This window comes from Colletotrichum graminicola (assembly GCF_000149035.1).
Source record: "Colletotrichum graminicola M1.001 genomic scaffold supercont1.21, whole genome shotgun sequence".
Taxonomy (NCBI): Eukaryota; Fungi; Ascomycota; class Sordariomycetes; order Glomerellales; family Glomerellaceae; genus Colletotrichum; species Colletotrichum graminicola.
In genome coordinates this window covers 480,312-500,922 of record NW_007361025.1, presented here as the reverse complement: position 1 = coordinate 500,922, position 20,611 = coordinate 480,312, and the positions used below count along the sequence as shown (strand labels likewise).

The following is a 20,611-nucleotide window of genomic DNA, read 5'->3' as shown; positions in this document are numbered from 1 at the left end:
CCGTGCGGCACCTGCTCGAGGCCGAGTCGAGTGCTTCGACGAGCTCAAGGCCCTCGCACTTCCCCGACGCCGCTCGTGCGAGTTCGCCGGCTCCATCGACGGCCGCTGGAAGGCGCCCATCCAGGCCCGCGTCGACGCCTACGTCGCTGCCGCCATGCCCGTCCGCGTCGACTTCTGGGACGAGGACGAGTTCCGCCGCCGCGGGCTCGAGCGCCTGATCCCCGCCGCCCGCGGCCCCGCGCCGCCGGGCGAGAAGTTCCGCGTCGTCGAGATCGTCGGCGCCGAGGTCTACCCCTGCGGCGGCACCCACGTCGACTCCACCGACCTGTGCGGGGAGACGGTGGTGAAGAAGATCTCGAGGAGCAAGGGGAACTCCAAGGTCAGCTATGCTGTGAAATAAGGCGACGGCGCGTGCGTGGGGTGCTTGTGGTCCAGCTGTGCTGGCCCTGCTTGTAATATAAGCCATGTATGATAGACACAATAAATAGACCAGGACGTCCGCCCAATGCAGAGGCGTCGTTCCTTAAGAGCATCGCACATGCATATACAGAAGTGTAGAACGCAGCGCGCTTGAGCCGGTCACAGCCCTAGTGCCAAGTTTTCTAAGAAACAGGGAAACGTTATATCTGTTGGGTGCTCACTTCTGCATTACTGTAGAAACTTTTATAATAAACAAGGTGTTCGGCGTAGCCTTGGGCAGATTTGCTACAAGCACTCTGTTACTCTATCTCGAACGTCAGGCAGGGTGTTTTATCGAACGCAGCGGCTCTCATAATCTCCCCTGAGATAGTCTCCATCTCCCTGGGCAATCATGCTCCGCCAACGACGCAAACATGCCCGTATCGCTTGTTTCCACAACCCGTGGGCCTCGCGAGTGGAACGGCACGAGCTCCAACCCGGGCTCTTGGCGCCGACTTTGATTCTGTCCAACGCCATCCCTTGCACGACGAGTATCGAGTCGTCGGTCTTGGTTTCAAACTGCAGGTCATCGGCCGTAGTCGTTGTCGACGACGACGACGACGACGACGACGACGCATCAAAACATTTTCTCGTTCCGGTCCAAACGGGATCCGACAACGAATCAAAACTGTTGCTCCCAGCTTCCGCGTCTAACTGGAAATCAGGAACCCACGACGGCAACCGGGGATTCCTCTTCGCTGGCAGCTCTTTAATAAGCACCAGGGGGCTGATGCCCTTAGCCACCCTCGGCACAGCGGTGAAAGCCTTCCTGTTAGTATCACAGGGATCGCAATTAAGGTAGCCGTAATAGTATTAATTAACTATTAGTAGCTAGGGTAAAGATAATAATAAAGGAAAAGAGAAGAGGTTACTGCTGTAGGTATTTATAGTGGTGTAAGTAAGCCGCTAGGATAAGTTATGTAATAGTAAATTACGTAACTATAGATTAGCTCTACTATTAAATAGTTAAATATCCTAACACTAGTAACTTTCTAAAGTAAAGAAAAATTACTATAAATAGCCTAGATACTACCTAGTAGCTAAAAAGCTTAAAAACGTAATAAAAATCAAAAGCCTAAAAGTATTTAATACTTTTTATTTATATAATCTATTATATAGCTTAAGAAACTTATTCTTTTATACTAATCTAAACTATCCTATTTCTAACTAGTTATTCTAGTGCCTTATTAGGTAATAATTTAGTAAATCTATTAGTAGGATTATTATTACTTTATATTTATTATACCTTATAGACCTTATATTACTTATATAACTACTAAAGGGCTATAATCTTAATTATAAGCCTTTTTTTTTTATAGTCTTAAGCTTAATAAGGTACTTATAAAGTAAGTATAAGTTAGTATAAAGGATTATTAGTATATATAGTAGCTTAAGGCAGTTAGTAATTATTATAATAGTTATACTAAGTATATAAGTAATATTAGTGCTAGTAACTATACTATAGATCTTAAAGGCTAGTATACTTTAGGTAACTTACTTATACTTTATTAAGCTAAAGTAAATAATATTACTAGTTATAGTAAATTTATTACCTATAGTAGTACTTATAGGTGCCTTATTAGTAAAAATAATAATAAATCCTAGCTATAAAGTAAAGTCTTTATTATTTATAAATAATTTATTTATAAAAATAAAAAGCTTTATAAATTTAAGGTTAAGTAAATAAAATAATAAACTATAGTTAAGGTTATTTATTTACTATATAATATAATAGTTAAGTGCCTTAATCTTATTTACGTTAGGTAATTAGTATTATACTATAATAAAGTAGTTAAAGTACGCTTTAGGCTAGTAGACTAACGTAATATATATACTATAGGCCTATTACTTAACATACTACTTAAGTGCTTATAGAGATTCTTTATTAATAAGTTAAAGTCTCTTACCTTAGCCTTTTTATTAGAAAAAAAGCTTCCCCTTAGTAGTTAGAGATACTACACTACTATTAAAAGTAAGTAGGTTATTAATAGTAAGGATTTACTTCTCCTTAGTAGTAAATATAGCCTTAGTAAGCTTATTAGCCTTATAGGTAGAAAAAGATTTATCTAAAAGGGTAATAGTATTATTAGTCTATATACTAATAATCCTAAAGTCTAGGCTCTCTATATTAGTAATTAGTAGGTATAGATTAAAGGTTAAAGTCTTTATCTAGAGCTTTTCTTTATAGTAGTAACTATATGTTACTTACTAGTAGGTGCCTGCCTTTATAATACTATATAATAGCTTTACTACTTATATAATAGTGCCCTTTAGATAGAGGTCTTATATTTATAATAAAAGGCGTATAAGAATTATATAATTTAATAGGGTAGTTAACTATATATACGCCTAGGTAATATTATATAACTAAAGTAAGAAATTATTATTATTATAAATAAGAGATAAGGTAAAGGTAAAAATAAGGCGTTAGCTAGCTTACTAGATTATAAGTAACTAGGTAAGAATTACTTTTTTACTATTATTAGTATATCCTTAGATAACTAGGCAGGATTTCTTATATAGTTTTTTATTTTAGCCTTTTACCTTATTAATAATCTATAATTTAAATATTTATATTTTAGTATACTTATTCTTATTATATTAAATAAAGTAAAATACCCTATAGGTAATAAGCCCTTTAATCTTAGTAGTAGTTACTTACTTAAAGGGCTTTCTTAAGGTAGTAATAATACCCTTTTTTTATAGTTTAATTAATAATAGTTAGTTAGCTTCTTCTTTTATTAAGACGTATACTATACTTATAGTAGTAAAGAAGGTAGTAAGCCTAATAGTAAAGCTAGTTTTATTAAAAAAATTAATATACCTCTATAAGCAGCTAGCTTTTTACCTTAGCTATAGGTATATAGTAATAGTAATACTATCTTATATTTCTTTAGTAGGCGTAAGGACGTTAGTAAGTAATAGGGCTACTATACTATTATTATTATTCTCTTTATTACCTTACCTACTTACTTTAGAGAGTAGCTATTATTACTTATTATAAATATCTTTAAGGTATAGTTTAATAATAGTTAAATAAAAAGTTTATAGGCCTTAAGGGAGGTTAATAGTATAAGTAGTCTTATTACTAGTAATAAGGTAAAAAGGGCCTTACTAGCCCTTTTTCTTATACTAGATATAGACTATAAATTAAAGCAGAAGGGCTACTATTATAGTAGTATTTAGGCTGTTATATATAGTTACTACCTTATTAACTTACTTTTTTATATAGATCTAGTAAATAGCCTTTATTATTTTTCTTACTACTTTAGCCTTTTTAAGTAAGGTTAGTAAAAGTAGTAATAAGTTAGAGATTTATAGGTAGGCGCTAAAGACTAGTAGCGTAAGTACTAGGCTATTTAGGCTAGCTATATTATTAATTACTTTAATAGCTAGCTAAAGGGTAACCTTAGGTGTATAGCCCTTACTATAGAGGATATTATATATATATTAAAGAGGTATATAGTATCTTTTAACCTTACTAATACTATTATAGGCTTTAATTAGTATTTCTTTAATGTTAATATAAAGTAACCTTACTAACTGCTTAAATTTACTAGTATAAAAGTTTAGGCTAGTATTAGTAATAATCTAGTTAGGTAGGCTAAAGTAGACGTTAATTTAGTATATCTAAAGTGCCTCCTATATATACTCTATAGTAATGTTTTTAAGTAAATAGGCTGCTTAAAAAGATATTATAGTATTAACTATATATAAGGCTAGGTAGTTACTATTAAGGTAGATAATATTAATAATAATCTTATAGTTAAAGTTATATTTATTATTACATAAAGTGAATTTAAAGTAACTAGGCGCCTTTATATTTATCTAGTAGTAGTAGTAGACCTTAGTTAATTTCTTTAAGGCTGTAATCTTAACTTTATTACTAGATTATTAGAGGACGTAATAAAGCCTTTTAACTAATAGGTAGCTAAAGTAATAATAAATTTACTATAACTTAATATCTATAAGATAGTAGTAGGTAATACTTTACTTATATTAATTAAGTAGTATCTATATATAGCCTTATTTATAGATAGTAAGTATAATAGTGTTACCTTAAATTAGCTTATTAGTAAGGTTATTAAATTTAATACTATACTAATTTATATCTATAAGGTAAAGTAGAAATAAGGTGTTTAATAGTATTATATAGAAGGTTAGTATACTAAAGGGGGTTAGTATATTAATTACCTCTTATAATTTAAAGTAGTTACTACTACTAAAGCAGATTTTTACTTTACCTACCTATAACTTATCTATAGCTAGATTTCCTTTTATTTAGTAGTAAAGGGTAAGATACTACTTATATCTAGCTGTTAAATATTTAGCTACACTAAAGTTAGGTATAATGCTATAGAATAAGATAAATAAATATTACTTATTAAAGGTAAAGATATTTATATTAGGTGGCTTATTATTATATAGATTCTTATATAAGGAGTTATCTTTTATAAGAAAATAGGTTATAAATTAGTTATATAGTAATAAAAAAAGAGTAGGCCTATTAATAGTAGATAAGTTAAAGAATATTATTAATATATAAAACGTAGTGCCTAATTCTTTATCTTTATTACTCTTTATATAGTTACCTTCCTTATCTAAAGTAAATAGCTTATATCCCTTAAAGTTAGTTATAAAGTAGTTAAAGGCTTTAGGTAAAAAGTCTATTAGATACTACTTTTTATACTTATAGTAGGCTTATTACCTTTTGTCTTTTAAGTGCCTTATTAACTAATAGTTAGGCTTACTATATATATAGCACTTCTTTATAAATAATAATAAAGGTAAAAGAGGTGCTTATTACTATAGATTACTATTAAAAGGGCGCTATAGTGTAAAGTTACTATAGCTATAGTTATGTTAGCTAAATTACTAGTAACTTTACTAGCTGTTATAGGTATAGTTAGTCTAGTATTAATTATCTACTTCTTTAGTTAGGTATTAATATATAGGTTATTTAAATTATATTATATTACTAATTACTAATTAGAGCTAGCTATATACACTAGTAAACATTAAAGATAGATTAAAAAAGGTAAGGGAGTATTCTTTTATCCTATAGTAAGAGTTAAGTAATTAGTTATAGAGGGCTATATTAGATAAGGTACTAATTCTTATAACTATTCTTATAAGGGTAGTTACTCTCTTAATAAGTAACTCTAGGCATTTAGCCTTACTTTTGTCTAGATTATTTAAGATAGTCCTTATTAAATTAGTCTTTTATAGCTTAGTAAGGCAGGCCTAAAAGGTCTCTTTATTCTTAAAATTACCCCTTATTTATATAACTATAGTAATAAAGTTAGTCTAGTTATAAAGATAGTTAGTATAGTACTTTATAGCCTTACCTTTAAGTATAATAAAAAAGGCGCTTATAAAGTGCTTTTACTAGATCTTAGCCTTTATATAGTAGTTATAAAAGATTATAAGCTTTAATTTAAGTAACTTATATACCCCTTTACTATACTTTATCTTATTAAGGTATAATTTAATAAGGTTAGTAAGCTAGTAAGTTATAAGTAAGGTAGTAGTAACTAGTGTAACTAATAGGTAAGAGTAAGCGTTACTTACCTACTTAAATAGTAAAGAAATAAAATTTAGGTTATTATATAATAAGGCTAGATTAATAGGCCTTTATTAACCTTTCTAGACTTAAGTGACTTATACTAAGGGGGTAATAATATAGGAGGGGCCTAGTTAATCTTATATTAATATTATTTCTAGTAGTAGGTTTATAATATCTTATATAAAGTTAGGTTTATTAATCTTTAAGTAAAAATCCTTACTCCTTTTTTTTTTTTCTTTAATATCCTTAAGTGTTTACACCTTTAGATTATTAGCCTTAAGGGTATAGTAGATTTATTTAGTAATAGTTAGTAACTTTACTATTAATACCTATATGCCCCTATATATTAAGTAGTCTCTAAATTTAATAATAGTTTTATAAGTAGTACTTTTAAAGGTATTAAGTAACTATTCTTTAAAGTCTTTAGTAGCGTATTTTTATAGCTATTAACTATATAGCTATATAAAGCTATATTATATTATTTAAAGTATAATAATAGTGCTTAAGGCGTTATATTACTTAACTTAGGTAAGGCTATTAGGAATATTAGCTAAATTAGTTATACTTTATAGTTATATAATAATAAAAGGCTAGCTACGCTCTAGAATAGGATATAAATCCTTAATATCTTATAAATAGATATACTTTTTTACCCTAGCTAGTGCCTATAGTTTACTTTACCTTTTACTTAGTTCTTTTTTTACTACTATTACCCTCTATTAGCCTTACTAACCTCTTAATTATAGGCACTTACTTCTTGCCTATAAGGTTAGAGGTAAATCTATATGTTAGAGGAATTACTACTATTAGTATAAATAATAATAAGATAAGTAAATAAATAATATAATATAAGGAGGTATAAGTAAAAGATAAGGTAAATAAAGGGATAAAATAATAAATAAATAGATAGTAGTAAATAGCTTTAAGAAGGCCTTATGCTTTAGTAACGTAAAGAGATAGCTCTAGGGAGGCCTTATGCTTTAGTAACGTAAAGAGATAGCTCTAGGGAGGCCTTACGCTAGATCTTACTTAAAAAACATAAGGAGACACACGCTGCCTCTAAAAAAAGACATACGTAGACCTTACCTTTTAGTAAGCAGGATACTATAGTTAAAGATTTTTTAAAAAAAAAAGGTAAGAAGTTAAGGTTATATACCTTACTTAAGGGTAAATAATAAGTAGTCTTTTTAAATTAATTAAGATAGTAAAGTTAAGTAAAAGTTATATTAGTTACTAATAACTATACCTTACTTAAAAAAAAAAGAAAGTAAAAAAGATAGTATAGTTATTAATAGGTATTTAAAGGATAAAAAAAAGTAAGTAAATTAAGGTAATATAAGTAACTTTTACCTTTTTTACCTTACTTAAAGAATAAAAAGAGGCATACTTACTAAGGGTAACACTTAGCTACTAACTATTTAGTTAAAGAAAAAAGTTATAATTACTATAAGCTATACCTAGCTAATAATATAATATTAGAAGTATATAAAGGTAAGGTTAGTAAAAGCTATTTATTTATAAATACTATATTAAAAGTAAATTACTTAAGTAGTTCTTACTTAACTACTTTATAGCTAGTCCTACTAATAAGATCTTATTTAGATAAGAACTTATAGAAGTCTATTTACTTATAATCTTATATAGGCTGTTACTACTATAGTAAGATAAAAACTTAGTAAGATAAAAATCTTAATAATTAAAAGAAAAAAAGGTTAAAAGATAAAAAAAAAAAGAACTTAAAGAAACTTAGGTATAAAAAAAAGATAATTATACTAAATACTATAAAGGTTATTAGTAAGTAAGTAGTATATAAAAGAAAAGACTTCTCTAAAAGTAATAAAGTTAATAGTAGTAATAGTAGTTATTATATAGTAAACATAAGGCTTAAAGGGTTATTTACTAGGTATTATAAGATCTTAGGTACTAATAATCTTTAGGCTAGGTAGCACTTTAATACTTTAATCTAAGCTACTATAGTAAGTAAAGTATTATAGCCTCTTCTAATAATCCTTACTAATTTATAGTAGTAGTAACTATAAAGTTAACTACTAATTAGTATTAGTATTATAAGGATTATAATTAAGATAGCTATAATAGTATTAATTAACTATTAGTAGCTAGGGTAAAGATAATAATAAAGGAAAAGAGAAGAGGTTGCTGCTGTAGGTATTTGTAGTGGTGTAAGTGAGCCGCTAGGATGAGTCACGTGATGGTAAATCACGTGACTATGGATCGGCTCCACCATTGAACAGTTGAATATCCCGACACTTCCGATAGACCTTTTCCACCGACCAACCATACTCGGCTCCTAGGCCCGATGATCTTGCCTCTGTGGTCTGTCGCCGCTCTGCCCCACGAGACGTTCAGTGCGACGAGCAGGCCTATCTTGCCCTCCCGAGCCATCACTCACCCCAGCCTCCCGATCCACACCGCGGTCCTGAAGGAGAGAGAAGCGTCGATGGCCGGCCCGTTCCAGATGCCCAAGTCGATTGAGTAGTATATGAAACACGCAAACTCCCAGAAGCAGCAGAGCGGCAGTGAATCCTGGCCGCACCAGCACATCAAGTTGCGGCACAGGACGCTTTACTGCGTCCACATCCTCGTCCATCATGGCCTCGGATCTTATGTACCCAGACCTCTCGGCGCGTTGCTATCGAGATTTTACTGAGAGGTATAACGACAGAATACACGCTTTGTGTCATATACCAGGCTATTTCTACTGGTAACACGACGCTTGCGTCTTCGTCGAGCCTGACTAGGTGATGGTCAACAAGCAGTCGGGCAGGCGAATAAAAGAGGGCGGCCGGAAGAGGGGCTCAGAGAGAGAGCCCATAAGAGATTATGTAGAAGATCAGTTTAAGGAAAGACATAAGCAAACGCATGGTAGTCAAGACATACCAAAACAGTTGATTGTAAGTCTGCCGGGAATCATGAATTGCCGTGTCTAATCTATACCCGATATCTCCAACCTCCTCTACGTCACGCCCTGCCGACCGCCTCAAACCAACACGCCGCCTTAGTCTGTCTTTTTCCAACATCATATCTAGATGCGCAGAACCGATATGCCGGTAATTTTCCGGTCATCATCAAAGAAAATCCTCTTTTTGTCCGTTCCGTCCACGTTGCAGCGGTAGATGCTGCCTCCGTGGTCACTAAAGTAGACGTGGCCGTTGTCCCGGTCCAGAGTGACGCCAGCCGCCTCATTGAAATCCTTCGCCAAGATCTCGCACTTGTCCGACCCCTCTGTCCTCAACAGCCCCGTCTTCGGGCTGATGCCGGCCCGGTTGAGGGTGTTACCCCCGAGGGTCTCGCCGCGGTCCGCCCAGAAGATGGCGCCGGTCTCCTCGTCGACCTCCAGGTCTGTGGGCTCAGGTAGGTCTCCCAGAAGGCAGACGACGTCGCCCCTCGTCTCGGCGGTCGCGCCCGCGGGCATATCGATGTTGGCACAGAAGATGCGCCCCTGGCTCGACTCGCGCGCGCCCTTCTGCGTCCAGTAGAGCTTGCTCAGTCTCGGCGCCACCGAGACACTGACGCACCAGGATGCGGGGTCCGAAGGGTCGCGGCCGGCGACGACCAGGGCCTCCAGACCGGTGCCGTCCAGATCGGCGCGGTAGACCCGCATGCCCTCGCGGTCGCAGAAGTAGATCTTCCCCGACGCGGGCTCGACGACGAGTTGCTTTGGCGTGTTGACGGCCCCGGGTGCGAAGAGGGACCGCACGTCGCCGCCGTCCAGAGTCGCCGAGAAGACGGCGCCGTTCGGCTCGCCGGGCGTTCCCATGCAAGTCCAGAACATGCGACGGCTCTCCGTGTCGATGTCGATGCCGCCGGGGGCGTGCTGTCGGTCCGCGAGCACGCGCTCCACTTCGCCGTCCGAAGAGATCTGGAGTATCTTCCCAGACGCGGTCCACTCGTCGGGGTTCGCAAGCGCGAGGTCTAGGGCGAGGATCTTGGGGAGGTTCGGGTACAGGCCACCCTTGGCTGACTTGTTGCCGAGTTTGCCCTTGGAGATGTACTCGCGTTGCAGGAAGTCGACGGTTTTCTTTGGGGACAGCCCGAGTTCATGGACGTAGTGATCCTCGATAAAGGCGACTGTGTCGAGACCGACCACTATTGAGGCATCAGCACACGTTGCTCGACAAAGAGTTACGACAGGAAAGCTCACAATCCATCAGTTTGCAAGGTCCCATGCCATACTTATACAGCTCGCAGAATAGAGTATCAATCTCCTCGGGGCTCGACACGCCCTCGGCTAGTATCGACAGCGTCTCCCTCTTGATCGCGGCCCAGAGACGGTTGAAGATAAAGCCGGTCGACTCTTTGCGCACGATGAATGGTCTCGTCCCGACTTCCCTCTGCCTCTCCGACATGAAGGGGAAGTAGTCCGGGTTCGTATGCCCGTCCGTCATGAGCTCGACGACCATGTTGGTGGGCGGCGTGTAGTAGTGCGTGTTCATGATTCTCGTCTTGGTCGCGTCCCCGACCTTGGCGAGCATCTCCGACGATCGGTAGGAGGACGAGTTGCTGGCGAGGATGGCATCCGCGGGGGCCGTGGCCTCTAGCTCAGCAAAGACGTCGATCTTGATCTGGATCTTCTCGGGGACGGCCTCGACGACAAGCCAGGCGTTTTCGACGGCCGGCGAGAGATCCTCGAAGATCTGGACCGTGCCCGGGCTCTTGCTGCCGGGAGCTGGGTAGCTGTCGACATTCTGCTTGACGTAATCTAGGCAGGGCTGGTGCTGCTTGACGTCGGGTTCCCGGACCCGAACGTTGTAGCCGCCGGAGGCCCATGTGCAGGCTATCATACTGTGTTAGATGGCGTCTCATCAAGATGGACTTTAGAGACTATTGCTCACCGATACGGCGACCTAGGACCCCGCCCCCGAGAACTGCGACCGGACGGCCACTGTAGTCTGATGGCAGAGGAGCCATCAGAGCGCGTTGTATCAGAACGGATGAATGCGTACGGGTATATTCTCTAACTAATGTTGTAAGATGTAAAAAGCTGAGTGATCTCTACCTGCCAAAGGCAACATGTTCAGGGGAGAGGCAGCAAGGAAAAAGAGAAAAGAGACGAAGTATCGCATTTTGTTAGAATACCGTCCACCTGTCGCAACGTTTCGGTCTAGTCACCAGGGGCCTGGAATAAAATATGGTGTGATCATTACAATACCAGGGTCAGTGAGTAGTGGACGGAAGGATACTTTATGCAACTTGGGTTGACCTTTGCTTGTAAGTTCACAAGTGCAGGATTAAACTCTCTAGCGGCTATTCAGATGAAAGTTAAACGCCGCGCTGGTAGGTGTCTGTTATCCTTCTGAAGCTGTTAACAGCTCTCGGGTAATCATCCATCTCTTGTACGGGGGTCTCTGAATGAGAGAAAACGTTAAAAAGCAGCGTTTTGGTAGCTTCACCCCTGCATTCACAAGGACAAGTTGGGGGCAACCGTTACATGTATTCCAGGTTCATGTCTTGGCTCTAACCACTAATTCTGGCATTGGTAAAGGCTGTAATCATACGGGAGCGTTCAAGTTGTCTTGAATAGGTTGGAGAAGTGTAGCTCGCCCTCCAAGGTTTTGGCTAGTCTAGGTATCCGGGCCCAGCCCGTCATCTTGTGGGGCATCTCCGTCCTTTTTGTGCCGGGCCCGGCATCCACCGGCCTCGGTGCTCAAGCTTCCGCATCAAGGTTCATGTTGGCCTCGTTCAACAGGGAGAGTCACCGGTTTAATGACTGTTGGATGGGCTAAGGTGATCCGCACATCTCTCTTACTAAGTGCGGGCCTTATTCCGCCTTTGTAACTCCATCTTGCGTTCGAAATACCCTCCTCTCCCTCCATCAAACCCCACCGGGTAAGTGCGCAATTCCGTAGAACTGAATCTCGACCGACCCAGGGGTTCTCTACCGTACCATTCCTCTATATACTACTTTTATAGCTGGGTTAAGCGTTGTGTGATGAAGATGCACCCTGGTGAGCTGTTCCTTCCATTAACGAGAGTTAGAGGTCTGGTGCTTTACCAGCCTACTTCAACTCGACAGTAGTCCAGCTATCATGTCTCACCGGATCTTTTGGCTATATCAGTGCAGTCCCATTCGGGACACAGTTCTTTGAGTTTTGGCTCTTCATAAGTAATGGGTTCTAAATGGCTCATTCGACCTAGGGAGATCTCCATCAACCCTATATCCCTAGCTACAGCCATCAAACGGCATCGTTGTCGTCCTTCGCATCGACTTTCTTGACAATTAACCCCGATTCACCCACCTCCGCGGTCAACACTCTCCGCTTTTCCTCTCGGCGCGCCATGTAGGTGAGGCCGATGGTCCAGACCACCAAGGCGATGGAGGTGGCGATCATGGCCCACATGCCCTTCTACACACCAAAAGATCAGTACAGGTCTCAAGCAAAGCGATTTCGTTGGGGTTAGATGGGGAGGGGACGACTCACGGTAAACCACGGGGCCATGGAGGCGCCGTAGAAGATGATGCTCCACCAGCTGTTGACGGCGTTGCTGCCCAGGTTCATGCCCGCCAGCACGACGCCGCGGAAGACGGACTCCTCGTACCGCATCGCGTCGTTACACCACGCGAAGAAGGTGGCCTGGCATGCGTACACGGCGCCGGCCCAGTAGTAGGCGCCGAACACGACCGACGTGGACGCCGCGCTCTTCGGGTCCCGCGCCGCCGCAAGGATCATGGCCGAGGTCGCCACGCCCGTGATGCCGATGAAGTAGGCGACGAGGTAGCGCTTCCCGCCGAGGAAGTCCGTCAGCGTCGCCCAGAAGAGCGTCGACACGATGCCGACCGCCGCGACGCCCGTCGGGTAGTTGTTGAGCTGCGCCACCGTGTACTTGCTCACCGGGTGGCTCTTCATGTACAGGCCGAGCAGCGCGTTGGTGCTGAAGGACTCGGTCTCACCGGCGATGATCCAGAGCATGACGAACCCCCACCAGTACCACGAGGTGAGCACCTTCTTCATGAACCGGAGCGTGAGCGGGGACTTCTCCTGGATCTCGGGCACCCTCGACCGCGCCAGGGCCTTCTCCTCCTCGGTGAAGTAGAAGGCCGTCGTCGTGTGCGGGGTGTCGGGGAAGCACAGGAAGCCGTAGATGGCCACGGGGATGGTCAGCAGGCCGTCGATGATAAAGAGCCAGCGCCACCCGCTGAGACCGTGCAGGCCGTCCATGCTGCTGTGGATGCCCGTCTGGATGAAGCCGCCGAAGAAGGTGCCGGCGAGGCCCGAGGCCGTGAATATGCCGCTGCGCTTGCCGAGCTCGCGCTCCGTGTACCACGCGCCCAGGATGTAGTGCGTGCCGACAAAGGTCGATGCCTCGGCGATACCCTGGAGGAACCGGATGGCCATGATCGACTGCGGGCTGTGGACGCTCGCGGTGCACATCGTCAGGGCGCCCCAGACGACCATCATAAGTGGGAACCAGATCTTCGGCTTCACATAATGAAGGGATAGGTTGGACGGGACCTGTCCAATGACGTAACTGAATTGGACGTTTAGTTATCAAGACGAAACGAGACCTCACGCAGAGGATGCAGCATCTTTTCTTACCCGACAGTGAAGCACGTGTTGATCTGGTTGAGCTGGTTTCCCACGAACCCCAGCTCTTCCTTCATGCCGGAGACGTATGCATTGTTGAGATTGGAGCGGTCAAGCTGCAGCCGGGTCAGAACATGCTCATTGCTGCATAACGGTTGGGGGCACCAAGACACGGCGGTCTCCAATACTCACATAGTTCACCAGGTAGCCTTGGAATTGTTAGCCTTTCTGTTCGAGACACGGCACGGAAGAGGAGATGGACGTACTCAGACAGCAGAACGTCAAAATGAAGAAGTCACACTTCTGGAGGAGCTTGCGCTCTCCAGGCGCATACTCGGCGCTCAAGTACTGGCGGACCTTGTCGAATGCCATATTGAATGATCGGTCAATGAGCCTCCCGTCAGCAAAAGCCGGAATTACACTATTGCTTCGACCAATTGGCGGCGGAACTGCGCAAACTCGGTCACCACACCGTTCACCTTGGAGATTGTACTGAAGTCTGACCGGCTTCTTATGAATAAAGCTCGTCCAAGCCCAGGCTTCGTTTGCGAGCTGGCTTCCCGACGCCGAGGCGACTTAAACGGCGGCCGGTATCGCCCAAGAGATAAGGAATTTGGTCACAGGAATAAATAGCAGGGGGTGGCTGCGATAAGGCCGATCAGGTTTCCGGGGTAGTTCTTGGAGCCCAAAGGAGAGAGAGAGAGAGTAGTATCGACAGACAGCAAGCCGTCAGGGCTCCTCCTCGCCTCTCAGCATCCGAAAGATTATCTTATCTCGTACACTTGATTACAGTTGAGGGCGATTCCCGTCGGAATGCGCCTTGATTGGACGGGCCTCTATTGCACTGTGAGCTTTCCCAACACCTTTATCCTATCTGGCCGCTGCCGATGAAGATTGCTATCCACGGTCGGCTGGCCCCCCGGCAACGGACCGGGATGGGATGATAAGCTTACCCAGCTCCTCCGGAGGGTACGTCGTCCGAAGCCGGGGCTTGCAGCTTGCGGTTTGCAGGGACGAGACCCCTTCCCTTGAGCTTCCAGGCACGCCCTCCAAGATAGTGATAGGTATCGCGCGGGATGTTCAAAGCGCGCTGTACCGGTGTAGACACGCAGGTCAGGATGAATAAACGGACTCTTGATGCGTTGGTGGTCTGGAAAGCCGCCGGAGTTTGGCGTTATGGGTTGACAGCGGGTGTTTTTTTAAAGTTTCTTTTTTTCTTTTCCACCCCGGACTACAAATGGAAGAAATTCGCTAGTGGCGTCCCACTTTGCGAGCGTGAATATGGGGAAGAAAGAAAGAAGAAGAAAAAAAAAGGGTGAAATTCTCACCATAGTCTTATGTTTTTGTGCCCATCTCCAAAGATGCAAGCCGCCATCCATCGTCCTCCCCCAACACACGGGGAAAAGAGGGCCAGCGATCCTGACGTCGAGAGAACGTGCTACATAGGTTCCGGCACAGCAGCGAAGTTTAACCCTTTGCCGGCTTGCCTGCCATGACCGCCATGTATGCCCCTTGACTCACAACACGTGGTAACGCTGCCGAACCGCCGGACGGCACCTATGACGCACGCCTGAATGAGAAAGGCATGGTCTACCAGACGCTATAGTGAACGGATCCGACTTGCTGGCGCGGAAAGGGGATTAGCGTCACCCCGGCTGTTCAAAAGGGTGTGTTTTCGATCCCTCAACTGCATTGTGACAAGTTGAAGGATGTCATTATCCAGAGACTCGGAGACGACTCCGCCTTCATCGGGGTTCTCAGTTTGCCACACGGACTGGAGACCAAACGCTTATCGATGATGAGTGTTGGTGCGGGCAGCGGCGAGTCTTCCACACGGGCGTTGCGCCGCAGTCTTAATGTTTTCCGGGCCATCTTATCTCTTGAACGAACCCCTCCTCATTGACATTAACCCCGCCATTTACAGTCCCCGCGGGTTCAGTTAGCACTGTCACCGCCTTGGTCTTCGGTCTCCTCTCCCTCCTCGACCTCGTGAGATGCGACGGCGTCATGCGACATCGGGAACCCATATCACCGATGGTTGGTATGCGGTCCGGCACCTTTGCGCCACGATCCCCAAACCATGGTTAGTCGCAGCGTGTAAATAGCATTTAATGGATCCTGCTTGGTTTCAGTCGCTTTTGAGTATTGTCCACTTCTTGTGTCGTCCCCCCCCCTCTAACCCACATCCCCTGTCCTATCTCATCTCCAACCTGCTTGACACATACGCGGACGGACAGGACGCTCGTTCATGATGGGAAGTTTGAAAGCCGAGACCTGGGAGCTGGCGGCCGCCAAGAAGCGCGAATCTCTTGTCGCGTCGTTCCCCCCCGAGTGGCTCGTCCCAGAGGACCTGCTGCCCCCGGCGTCCCAGGCGGACGTCACGGCCTGGCCCAAGACGTCCGGCTGGTTCACCGAGGCGGAGCTCGCCATCACCGAGAGCACGGCTGCCGAGCTCATCCAGAAGCTCGCCTCCGGGCAGCTGAAATCTCTCGAGGTCACAAAGGCCTTCTGCAAGCGGGCGGTTGCCGCTCATCAACTGGTGAGTCGAGGGTGCTCTAGTCTTTATTCCCCCCCCGCGACGCGGAGGCCTCCTCTCTGACCCAACCCCCCTCTCGTAGACAAAATGCCTCTCTGAAACCTGCTTTGACCGCGCGCTCGCGACGGCGCGGGCCAGGGACGAGCACTTCGAGCGCACCGGGCAGCCCGTCGGGCCCTTCCACGGCTTGCCCATCTCTCTCAAGGACAACTTCAACCTCAAGGGCCTCGACGCCACGGTGGGCTTCGCGTCGCACATCGGCAACCCCGCCGAGTACGACGCCTCGCTCGCCGCCCTGCTGGAGGATGCCGGCGCCGTCTTTTACGTCAAGACCAACGTGCCCACGGCCATGATGATTGCCGAGTCTGTCAACAACGTCTTCGGCCGGACGGTGAACCCCCGGAACAGGAATCTCACCAGCGGCGGAAGCTCCGGTGGCGAGTCCGCGCTCATCACGATGAAGGGAAGCCCTCTCGGTATCGGAACCGACATTGGTGAGTCCCCCCCGGCCTCTCATGTGTTGTGAGGACAGTGAGCTCATTTTGACAAACCCGCAGGCGGCTCTCTTCGCATTCCCGCCGCTTGCACGGGCATCTTCACCCTGCGGCCCTCTTTCGGCCGCTTCCCGACGCTGGGCTGCCGCTCCGGCATGGGCGGTCAGGAGGCCGTGCAGTCCGTCAACGGGCCCATGACACGCACGATCACGGACCTGGAGCTGTACAGCAAGGCCGTTGTCGGCCGCCAGACCTGGCTCCACGACCCTCGCTGCGTTCCGATCCCCTGGCGCGACGTCCGGCTGCCCGAGAAGCTCAAGATCGCCGTCATGTGGGACGACGGCATGGTCCGGCCCACGCCACCCGTCGCTCGCGCGCTCAAGCAGACCGTCGAGAAGCTGAGGGCGGCCGGCCACGAGGTCGTCGACTGGGACCCCCGGGACCAGGAGCAGGGGCTGAGCCTGCTGGCTCGCATGTTCGTCGCGGACGGCGGCATCTCCATCAAGAAGGAGCTGGAGCAGACCGGGGAGCCCTTCAGGCCCGAGATGAAGGCGTACGAGGAGGCCGAGGAGCTCGGGACTTACGACATGTGGCAGATGCACATTGAGCGCACGGGGTTCCAGAAGCGGTATCTGGATCGCTGGAACGCCGCCGGCATCGACGCGATCCTCTGCCCGACGACGCCGTTTGCGAGTGTCAAGAATGGCCAGTTCAGGCACGGTAAGTTCTTGTTTCTGCGACGCTGCTCTCACAGACTCCCGAACTAACCCTTTTTCTCCCTTTCTTCTCAAAGTTGGATACACCGGTGTCTTCAACGTGCTGGACTACTCCTGCGTGTCGTTCCCCACGGGGTTATCGGCGGACGAAAGTGCCGACGTATTCTCCGACTCTACCGGAGAGCCTCTAGGACCCGACTGCGCGGCCATCCGTGCTGAATGTAAGGATAAGTCCGCTTTTGAAATGACACGAACTCGGCTGACCATCTGCGTAGACGGTCCATCCGCCGTGCACGGGATGCCTATCAGCCTGCAGCTTGTCGCACGCCGACTAGAGGAAGAAAAGGCAATAGCGATGGTTGGACATATTCTGGATATCATCTAGATCTGTAGAGTCGCAGCAAAAGCGTAAAGCAATATAATCTAATCATGAACACGTTAGACCACAAACAACTTGTCTCAGAAACTACTAGGGAAATGCCAACTTGTGTCCTGGCATATGGCGAGGCTGATCAGCTTTTCTGGGTGCGTTATATCACAAACCGCTCCTGTGGACTCCAGCATGTCATCAACTCGAATCTAATATTTCATTGACATTACAACTACGTAATTCCGACTACATCTACAGCTTAAGCAGGGCCTTCAGGTCGACGACGCTGACGCTGACCTGGTTGTTGGCGCTGGGCGGCAGCCAGCCGGCGCCGATGATGGCGATCTTGCTGCCGTCACCGACGACTGCCAGGGACCGCGAGTAGGCGTTGGGCTGGGGCACGGGGAACTCGACCCAGGCACCCGGGTCGCCGAGGGCGCGGTTGACAAAGATGTTGGACTGGCTGCCGCCGCTGAGGACGAGGGTGCCGTTGGCGCCGCCGACGGGGGTCCAGACAACGAAGGGGGAGCTGACCGGGTGGGTGCCCTTGTCGGAGACGAGGGCGACGTCGGCGGCGGCGAGGACGTTCTCGGGGTCGGCGGTGATGCGGTAGTGCACGCGGCAGCCGTCGGTGCCGCAGAGCTCGAAGGCGAAGAGGAAGTCGTTGTTGGGGAGCTTGGTGATGACAGGCATGCCGGGGCGGGCCTCGTAGCTGGTCGTGTCGGCGACGTCGTTGATGACGGGGCTCCAGGTCTTGAGGTCGGTCGTCGTCGCGTGGGCGAGCTTCTGGCCGAACTTGGGGTCGCGCTGGTCGGCGTAGTAGGCGATGAGCTTGTCGTTATGGAGCCTAGTCGTGTTCGGTCAGCTTGAGGCTCATGAGAAGGAAACAGTCCCCATGTATCTTTCTTAGACTTACAGCAAGAAGGGCTCCCAGACGGGAGTCAGGCCGTTGGTGGGACGGGCCTCGCCTCCGCTGGCGACGGCGCTTTGGAACGCCCAGGTGACGCCTCCGTCGGTGCTGGCGTAGACATCGAGCTTGGTCAGGCTCAGGTCCGTGGGGATGCTGTTGCCGACGAGCAGAAGGGCGCCGGCCGGGAGACCAGCGAAGGCTGCGGGGAGCTCGTAGAGCATGGGCTGGTAGCGGAGTCCCCAGCCGTTGACAGTGTCCTGGACGCGGCCGATCTCCGACCAGGTGGCGCCGCCGTCCTGAGAGCGGAAGATGGGAAAGTAGACGATGGGGGGCTCGGGGGAGTAGTTCTCCCAAGTGGCGACCAGGTCGCCGGACGAGAGCTGGACGGCACGGGCGTACAGGACGCGCGGGTCAACCCAGCCGGCGTTTGAGGGCGGCGAGAAGATGACCTTGTTTGAGATGGTACCGGAGGCCTGGCGGCCCACGACCGGGGAGGCAACGGGGCCGGCGGCGACCTGGACAGACAGGAGGCTGGCGATGCCGGCAACGGCGGCACGGAGGAACTTCATGGTGCGGTCTTGTGCGAGCCGTGCTAGCCGAACGAAGCTGGGAGGGAGAAGAGTGTGGCGAGGTCAAAGGGAGTCAAATCGATGCAGTGCCTTAAGGAGGAAGCAGGACCGGCCGGCAATCCTCAAACTGTGGGGTTTGTTATATACGTCGTTGGTGAACTCTCAGAGGGTGCGGTCCGCGATATCCACGCCGAGGTAAAACGTCAGTGAGGACGACGTCGACGCTCGAAGTGGTAGGAGCCAAGCTTCCGATGCTTTCGATAACTTGCTTTTATTGCTCTCGTGACCCGGGAAAGGTGTGATCGGAGCCCGCTCCTCGAGAGGATTAGAGTAGAGTTAGCCGTGTTGGGGTGGTGAGCCGGCAGCGCATGCAGGTCCGGCAATGCGACAACTGGGCGTGTAACGTCTGTTTTTGTTCTCCCGACGAGGGGCCCCGGCGCAGCGGGCAATCTCCTTCGATGTGACCTCATGAGGGGGATGAAGGGGAAGAGGAAGGTTGGTCATGTCGGTGGAAAGATGGCCGAAAATAGAGTCACACTCCCCACGTAAGGCTCAATGCCGTTTGAGATCTGGGGTTCTCGTGTGGGGATAGCCCAGCCAAGCCTGCCCACTCCCAGGGACGCGCGCCAATGGCATCGTCCTGTTCACTTCGGTTACCGCCGTGGATCCGTAATGTCGCAAGTTTCACGTGGTGATATCAGCTCCGAGTTGTCAGGTACCGGGGGGGTGGACTCTTTAAATTTTCGTAAACAGGGCCCGGAAGAGAGAGATAGAGAGAGTCGAATAAGGTATGAATGTGACCATGGGGGAGAGGCCTCTCGAACCCGCCAATACTACAACAATGGTGAACAGATGAGATGACAGCATGCACGGGTATCACCAGGCCGAGGGCGACATACTTGAATGAGCCGAGGCTCTGGACATGCAGGATGTTAGGCGCCACAAACGAGAACGCTGCGGGTCGGACGCGACTAAAACCCATGGGAGGGTATCGATCGTCAGAATGCTCCGATAGAGCTGTTTCTGCTGATCTGTGTTCCGTCTTCTGTAGACCCATCGCAGCATTATACCCCCAACCGGAAAGGAGGCCTCGAGAACGGCCGGGTCTAGTTACCTTGGGATCTCATTACCTTGCGAACCAGCTCCATGGATGATTCGGTTCTCGCAAGGGCATCGGATGATTACCTACCCAATCGGCCTTACGAGGTGTTCATCCTTTTTGTACGACGTCTGCATGGGTCATTTTTCCACTTGCCACAATGATTGGTTGATCCACCGCGGTGACTGACATGTGTCATGCACGCGTTTCGCGCGGATGAAAAACCGACGATGCGAAACATCGACCAGCCCTCCTGGCCCACCTCGATGGTAAAGTAGGTATCCTGCATCTGCTGGGAAGTTCACGGCGGCCGAAAGCACGTAAATGACCCGGAACTCCGGTCCGACT

General features: G+C 46.6%; 5 protein-coding genes across 5 annotated transcripts; 2 read left to right on the top strand and 3 right to left on the bottom strand.

The window, feature by feature from the left end:
• Positions 1-154: 154 nt before the first annotated feature.
• On the top strand, positions 155-400 carry GLRG_06003 (threonyl and Alanyl tRNA synthetase second additional domain-containing protein; the record flags this gene model as incomplete). Its single annotated transcript, XM_008096688.1, has 1 exon — positions 155-400. The coding sequence occupies one exon, from the start codon at positions 155-157 to the stop codon at positions 398-400; it is 246 nt and encodes an 81-aa protein (XP_008094879.1).
• An 8,668-nt stretch (positions 401-9,068) lies between these two features.
• Positions 9,069-10,954, bottom strand: GLRG_06002 (3-hydroxyacyl-CoA dehydrogenase; the record flags this gene model as incomplete). Its single annotated transcript, XM_008096687.1, has 3 exons — positions 9,069-10,132; positions 10,188-10,820; positions 10,879-10,954. The coding sequence occupies 3 exons, from the start codon at positions 10,952-10,954 to the stop codon at positions 9,069-9,071; spliced, it is 1,773 nt and encodes a 590-aa protein (XP_008094878.1).
• A 1,265-nt stretch (positions 10,955-12,219) lies between these two features.
• Positions 12,220-13,941, bottom strand: GLRG_06001 (major facilitator superfamily transporter; the record flags this gene model as incomplete). Its single annotated transcript, XM_008096686.1, has 5 exons — positions 12,220-12,390; positions 12,466-13,513; positions 13,582-13,685; positions 13,762-13,778; positions 13,836-13,941. The coding sequence occupies 5 exons, from the start codon at positions 13,939-13,941 to the stop codon at positions 12,220-12,222; spliced, it is 1,446 nt and encodes a 481-aa protein (XP_008094877.1).
• A 1,879-nt stretch (positions 13,942-15,820) lies between these two features.
• On the top strand, positions 15,821-17,700 carry GLRG_06000 (amidase; the record flags this gene model as incomplete). The annotated part of the gene is made up of 5 exons (XM_008096685.1): positions 15,821-16,108; positions 16,188-16,599; positions 16,663-17,319; positions 17,393-17,536; positions 17,591-17,700. 5 exons carry the CDS (start codon positions 15,821-15,823, stop codon positions 17,698-17,700), a joined length of 1,611 nt encoding a protein of 536 aa, XP_008094876.1.
• Positions 17,701-17,937: 237 nt separating this feature from the next.
• Positions 17,938-19,164, bottom strand: GLRG_05999 (glycoside hydrolase family 93; the record flags this gene model as incomplete). The annotated part of the gene is made up of 2 exons (XM_008096684.1): positions 17,938-18,532; positions 18,602-19,164. 2 exons carry the CDS (start codon positions 19,162-19,164, stop codon positions 17,938-17,940), a joined length of 1,158 nt encoding a protein of 385 aa, XP_008094875.1.
• Positions 19,165-20,611: the final 1,447 nt, after the last annotated feature.